This window comes from Oculina patagonica, chromosome 4 (genome assembly GCF_052425735.1).
Source record: "Oculina patagonica isolate OP01 chromosome 4, crgOcupat, whole genome shotgun sequence".
NCBI lineage: Eukaryota > Metazoa > Cnidaria > Anthozoa > Scleractinia > Oculinidae > Oculina > Oculina patagonica.
Genome location: NC_135761.1, coordinates 26,176,645 through 26,183,879, shown reverse-complemented (window position 1 = coordinate 26,183,879; position 7,235 = coordinate 26,176,645). Strand labels below are relative to the sequence as shown.

The 7,235-nt window shown below is 38.8% G+C and overlaps 1 protein-coding gene across 3 annotated transcripts in view; it reads left to right on the top strand.

The window, feature by feature from the left end:
• Nucleotides 1-7,235, top strand: part of LOC144649964 (glutathione synthetase-like) — a 93,710-nt gene that overhangs the window by 12,523 nt on the left and 73,952 nt on the right. Inside the window, exons 4-15 of one of the 3 annotated variants that reach the window (XM_078509568.1) lie at nt 29-104; nt 675-862; nt 1,132-1,165; nt 1,530-1,603; nt 1,681-1,761; nt 2,033-2,116; nt 2,694-2,763; nt 3,040-3,161; nt 3,580-3,649; nt 4,081-4,162; nt 4,294-4,480; nt 5,147-5,397. In XM_078509568.1, the coding sequence (XP_078365694.1) occupies nt 29-104; nt 675-862; nt 1,132-1,165; nt 1,530-1,603; nt 1,681-1,761; nt 2,033-2,116; nt 2,694-2,763; nt 3,040-3,161; nt 3,580-3,649; nt 4,081-4,162; nt 4,294-4,480; nt 5,147-5,270 (1,192 nt within the window). In that variant the 3' untranslated portion in view covers nt 5,271-5,397. Of the gene's footprint in view, nt 1-28; nt 105-674; nt 863-1,131; nt 1,166-1,529; nt 1,604-1,680; nt 1,762-2,032; nt 2,117-2,693; nt 2,764-3,039; nt 3,162-3,579; nt 3,650-4,080; nt 4,216-4,293; nt 4,481-5,146; nt 5,398-7,235 lie in introns of those variants that run through there. The other 2 variants (XM_078509570.1, XM_078509569.1) reach the window with 2 other exon arrangements.

Genomic DNA, 7,235 nt, shown 5'->3' with positions numbered 1-7,235 from the left:
CCTTTGTTTGTTAATATTCCTCTTATAGCACAGTTGCTGCGGACCCTTTCACATCAAGACTCTTCGACATTTACGGGAAAGTCTTGGAACAAGGAAATGCTCAGGTTTGGACCATTAAGTCCCCTACCCTTCCCTACAGGTCTGTCCGTTGGTGCAAAGACCTACGTCCCATAATTCGGATTTCCTCTGATGAAGTATTTCGCTTTGTTTCTGAGACTCGCACTAAAAAAATGTGATCGTATTTTTCTTTATTGTGATGGACTTCAGGATTGATTGGCAGTTGATGACTTTTCCCATAATATAAATTAGCATTGTAGTAGAAAACTGGTTGATTCTACCGGAAAATCTATGTTTCAGCCTGAATGAAATCGTAAAACATAAATCACTAAGTGTATAGAGTCTATTTAGAAAATTCACTTAATAATTTAAAAGCTTGAGGGTTTTTTTTGATATAGAAATCTTTCATTATGTTTTACAATCAGCTCCTTTTAATTTTTCCGAAACTTTTATTTTTTCATTGACTTAATATGTGTTTCTTAAGAGGAATTGATTTTCGTAGGTCTTATTTATTTTGGCGTGTTTTGCGTGGCTTCCTGCCCCCCTTTTTAAGTAACAGTTTTTCAGAAATTTCTCGTTAACGCCGACTGAACAACTGATGTGTTTTTTTCCTTCAGCCAATCTCTTTAGGAATCTTCAGATCGGACTACTTGATTGACACATCAGGCGGGTTGCACAATCAATGTTGCGGTTGTAACAGCAGTGATAAAAACGCTGCTGGGCCGATTTACATCAAGCAGGTTGAAATGAACACCATAGCTCTCGGCGGAATCTCATTTTCCTGTCTTGTTCCCAGCATGCACAGGTAACAGTTACAGTCTTGTTTGTTATATCGCTAGCGCTCGCAATTTACTGTTACTTGTAACATTTCCTGTTCTGTTGTAAGACAGACTTAATACGTTGTCTAAACCTGCGATCAGGCGTTCTTTTTTTATCACGGCGGCGGAACGAAGGAAAAAAGAACGCCAGTTCGCGACGTTTTGAAATTAAACGTTTGTTACCCGACCTTCCTTTGGCTCTAGAAGTGCTCTTTTGCCTTACTACTGACGCATTTTTACGTCTTCAACATTCCAGGTATCTTTTGCATTTAAAGGGCCAAGAAAACAAGGTAAGACGATTTTGAGTTTTTTGTCTGTGGCAATGACTAATGACCGAGTCATTTCAGCAAGTTTTGACTATTTCGTAGTATAACAAAATTCCTGAATCTGATTGGTTCTTAGCAGGCCCTATATTTTTCACCAAATTGGAGCGCACGCAGCTAAGGTCTCCGGTAAACAAGTTTGCGTGTTGCGCATGTGCGCGGTCTTAAACTGCGCACTCTTAGTTTATTCCTCCATTAAAAAACTGTGCCCTGAACTTAACCAAAAGACCAAAAAGACTTGAGACAAAAAACGCACTCCGTGCAGGCTGTGAAGTATGGTGTGTAAGTTATTAAACGACTAATATACTGAATGTGTGTTGTCTATCTCAAGGTGCCTGCAAATCCTGCATTAGATGAAGCAGCTGACGGTCTCATAAGGGCGTGGGAACTATATGGATCAAAAAGGTTAGGGCAGCTTGTTATCATTGGCTATTTATTTCTGTTCTTGTTCTTGTAACAACAGATTTCTTGTTTATTTTCAGCGCTGTGATTATGTTCGTTGTTCAGCCTGGCGAGGTAAATGTCTATGACCAAAGACTGCTGGAGTATCGTATTCATGAGAGGTAAACAGTTCTATCCTGTGTAATCCCCGCATACGCCGCTTGTCTGATAAGTTACCCAAAAATCTTGGCTACGACTTCCTTAATCCATAGAATCCCACGATTGAACTTTTTAACTCGCTATTGTGCTGAAGAAAGCAGGTACAACAGGCGCTATCGTCTGAGCGTGTTTGTTCGAAAGCTAACTAACGCTATTTCTGGCCTCACTTTGTCTCTGATTATCTTTTTTCCATCTCATTCCTAATTTGTTTGTTTTTTGTTTTCATTTTTGCAGGAACGGTGGTATAAAAGTGATTAGACGGAGTCTTAATGACATTTTCAATGATGGTAAAACGGACAACGAGAAATCTTTATTTGTGTAAGTTTATTTTTAAAATCTGTTTATTTTTCCCTTTGAGACCAACGCGCGCACAATCGTGGTCTATCTAACAATTATTCCATAACCGCGCGTTGGATATGACATGGTAGATAGCTAACTCGGCGCTACGCGCCTCATTGGCAATAACTATCTCATATCCAACAAGCGCGAGCGGAATAATTGTTTTATTAAAAACAACCAAAAAATTGCAATATTTGAGGTCCCCGGCGGTTGTCGTCGACGCGTACACCTATCATATTTGTGGTCCATGGTATAAGCTCATATACCATCGCCTGTAAACCAATCAAAACATGGGAATTGCAATATACCATGGCTAGTTTTTAATAAAAGCAAATATTCAACGATGAGAAAGGGAATATATAAGATTCATCGATTCACAACAGAACACCTTATCTTACTACAAGTAGTCAGTTTTCAGTAATCAAGCACAGTGTACAAAACGTCTTCGACCCATCTTCAATTCGGCTTTTATAATTTATTGCTGGAGTGGTATTGTATAAATCAAACGAGCATTTCCTCTTGAAGTGATAATTGTTCGTCTATTCTTGCTAAACAGGAATGGTCTTGAAGTTGCTGTAGCTTACTTCAGAGCAGGTTACACACCCAAAGACTACCCCACAGAAAACGTAAGTGGATTATGCGTGACATCTAAACAATCTGTACTAATTAAATAGCCACAAAAGAAGTCCAGCAAGAACATTAGCTAAGCTGAAAGGTTGTGAAATCTTTAAAATTCAGTAATCTTGTTACATACAGAAGTTTCCAATATAGTCAAAGCAGGAAAGTCTCGAAAGGTTCCAAAAGACTCCTCTGTTTGTAATTAAAATTGCTGGTCTGTTTCCTTCTTCTTTATGAGCTTATGTAGCGTATGTTACATACTTTCGTATGATCCGTATTTTTAGGAATGGTCAGCTCGTTTAACATTAGAGTTGTCCCGTTGCATAAAATGTCCGACAGTGGCACATCAGTTGATGGGAACCAAGAAGATACAACAAGTGTTAGCTGAACCTGGGGTTCTAGAAAGGTAAAATATACGAACAAATGATTGACAAGCAGCCGGAACACTTTAAAATTCGACCAACAGCACCACCGGAACATTCACCTGATGATGCAATCGAACTAGTCTAAAAACGATTGTTTTAACGGTCAGTTTGTCAGACTATCCGTTTACATAAACGTGTCTTTTACTAAGCAAAGCTGATTGAAGACAGCTGCACCTGTCATCGATTTTATGACGAGGTGATGCTGGTCTGTTTGAAATCCCTCACGGCGAACACTCTTAGCTAGCTAGCGTTTAGTTTCAGTTTTCAGTTTTTTTTTAACCGGAAGAGTTTCATTGTGGCCTTGAGATAGATACTTGTGATTTTTACTGTGATGGCAGTCGAAATGTATTTTTTGTATGTCATACACTTTAATTAAACAGGTAACATTTCATTTTCCAGGTTTCTACCTGACAAGGAGTCAGTGGCCAGAGTCAGGAGAACTTTCACTGGATTGTATACCCTTGACCCGGTAATGTATACTCTCCCCTCAGTTCTCTGGCCGGCTTTATGACATTTTATACTGTAAATCAAAAGGCCTGTGTTTCGGAATTCTTAGCAGTAGTCCTCGCATTACAGAGGTATTGACACAAGGATGGTCTTCCAACCTTTAACAGATGTGAAGCTTTCAAAGCTGTTAGGCGAAACTAGTGAAACTATGCTTTCTACATCTGCCATTTTATAAGTAATCGCCAGAATAATTTATTTTCAGGCACAAATCTGACACCTCTGTGATGCAAACAACTGCTGTAATGCAGAATGATGTGAATAAATGTTGGCATGTTCGCCAACACAGCTCACTGACGTCACCTTTACTACAATTTAGTTAAAATACCGTCTTGTAGGGAGGGGAGTCAGCATTCATTTGCATAAGTTGAATTTCCATGTTCCTTGTGATTTCAGGGACCAGAAGGTGACCATAATATGGAATGCTGTCTTCAAATGGTAGAGAAATGTGTTCTTAAACCTCAGAGGGAAGGAGGAGGTATGAAGATTTCTGAACATTTGAAAGGAGTACGGTCTTCAGAGAAACAGAGAGTACGTAAAGTACTGTTGGAAGCATCTTATAGTCATGTTAAGCAATCTTTTCATTTTTCTTATTATTTTACTACACAGGAAATAACATCTATGGTGAAGACATCCGTGGCACTTTACTCAACAACTCAGTAAACAGGACACAGTATATACTGATGGATCGCATTCAGCCTGAAATTAACAAAAACTATATTGTCCGTCAGGAGTATACAAGTATCTGTCCCGTTGACGTCATTCCTGAGCTTGGCATTGTGGGTATTTTTATTAGGTAAATAGAAGCTGACGTGTATTATTTTCCAAACTTTACTCAGTTGTTCTTACATCCTGTCCTTGAAAAAATTTCAAAATTAAAAGCAAAGCAAGTAAGTTAAAGTAGAGAAACGGCTGCTACTTTAATAGGAACCGATGTAAGATCAAGTTTTCGTTAGGGCTTAGTGGTCTAGTATCGTTATTAAGGGCCACAAAGAAGAAAGAGGCCTGAAAACAATCCCATCAAAAAAGTAGTTTAAACAACAACAAAATCCTTAAGCCTATTATAGAAATTTTAAGGTTTCAATCAATTTATATCTCATACGCCGAAACACCTGGTAGCTGAATATCTAAGGACAACGTTTATGTCTCGCAAAGACAAATATGGTGAAAAGATGGCTACAAAAATGTAGAAGAACGTGGAACACCCGTGCAGAGGTACTGATCTGGTAAAACTACTGTTTAGTGACGTTTTCGTTGTCATTCTGTTTCTTGCTATGTACAAACTAACTTTTAAACTAAAGGAAACTTCAAAGTAATAATTTTCTCAGGTAGATGAACGCAAGAGGTAATAAATATCTTTTACTAATGTATGACAGCTTTTAGTTTGATAACTCATAAAACATGGCGTACAAGGATTATGAATATTATTAAAATTGATTCATGTATAATAATTTTGTTTCAGCCGCGGTGATGAAGTCTTGGTTAACAAAGAGGGAGGTTACCTAGTCAGGACAAAAACAACCGAGCATGCGGATGGTGGAGTGTTCGCTGGCAGGGCTGCCTTTGACAGTGCATATATGGTATAACATGGACATATTTGGGAGCTTAAGAAAGCCAGTAGCAATAGTTGGATTAAACTGGACTTTGAACTCTCAACAGAAGCCTGTTTGATCTTCTTCCTATGAAATAAACGGGCCAATACTGTTGAACATACTGTTTTATAGCTTTTTGTTTAAATAGTCACGCATGTATAAAAGTTTCATAACAGACTAAGCAAGCTAGAAGCACAATTGATTCAGTGAACTCAGGGTTTTACTTTAAGAGTGTGTTAAGGTTAGTAATATACCTTCATTTTAAAATAGTAGAATAAGCCAAAAATAATTAAAACGTTTGCTAATTATAAATACACAAACCTTGTAAAGTAGTGTATGGAAGTTAATAGGTGGTTTTCACTGTCACGCCGCGAAAAAATAAATCCAAAACTATTGAGTCAAAAAAATCAAGAATAATACAAGTTGTAGAAAACTATTATATAAACTACTTGTCCAAGTTTCAGGTCTGTTCGTTATTCCGTACTCGAGTTATCCGTCAAATTGTTTCTCGCAAATTTAGAGAGCACAGTATGGAGCCGCCATGTTGGAGCCCAAGCAGTTGGGCTCCAACATGGCGGCCGGAAATCAATGAAAACATCTGGCATTAAATACTGCTACAAAAAGCGGTCGGATCACCCTCATGAACAAGTTAACATTCACATAAACACTTCTCGCTAAACCTCAACTGTTCAGATTGTTACAAATTGCAGGATAAGGCATTTTTTTAACAAAACGTGACAGCCTTCTGGCGGCCATCTTTGATCTCGTGGTGGCGTGAAACTCCGAAATTCAAAAATGCTCTTTCTTAAAGATGGCGAATGCTATCGAGCTAAAAACCCTCAACAAGATATATATTAAGGACGTCTACTAGGCAGTGAAGGATAAAAACTCAGGGGTCTTGCGATTTTGGGTTTTAGAATTTTGATGACGTCACGTGAAAACCAAGAATATAGTAAGAAATAAAAACTCCATAGAATATACCAAACACGACTGGGTATAATTAATTTGCTACGTTCATGTGCCACGTACCAATTTAAGAAAATAAGAACCTGTTTTCAAATTTTGGGCTAAATAGGTTCTTATTAAAATGGGGTCAAATTTGCAAATTTTAGCCTAACAGGTTCTTAAATGTTAAGTTCTTAGTCGCAGGTTTTTACTGTATTTGATACGTACACGCGCAGCCGTTATTTGTGTCGTCACGCAACGGTGGGTGGGAGCGTTGCGTGACGAGACCAAACAACGGCTGCGAAGGAGACCAGGTGATACGTGGTTACGAATGGTAGTCTTTTCCCGGGCGACTTTTTCTGTTGTTGTACTGATGCCGACTGCCGCCCAGCCGAGATGACTTTAGACAATGTTCTTTGAAGTGGGCAGGGAAGATTTCCGCTGAGCACCTTGCATTAATTATGCATACAAATGAAAAATGATCCACACACGAACGGCAGTCTACCATGAACAGACGAGAATAGAGTCCTAAAGCCGTGACGTCACGTTACCATGGCGCTCAAGAATTCAGTTCTAAACAAACGCGCGTAGCGTGACCGATCTCATACAAAATGTCTGCCTTGTCGATCGCATCGCTGATTTCTTTCTTCGCAGACGAACAAAAGTCCGTTAAAAAGGGAGAAAATCATTACAAATCTGGCCATGTGGAATCATTCACATATAATCAGGGTATTTTACGAGGAGGTGTCCACGCAAGCATGAAAAACATCGTCTACAAAGTCACGGTAAGTGCGAAGATCGAGATAAGCCATTATAAGCTTAATAGATGACAGCTGCAGATAAACAAATGTGCGTCTTCTTTTGTGCGATCAGGGCGATTTGTTTCACGAAATACAAGCGAACAGAGGGAAGGCGTCTTTGCTTTGTTCGATAATTGGCGATTGTTTAGAACTGAATTTTTGAGCGTCATGGCAACGTGACGTCACACTTTAGGACTCTATTACACAATTGTAT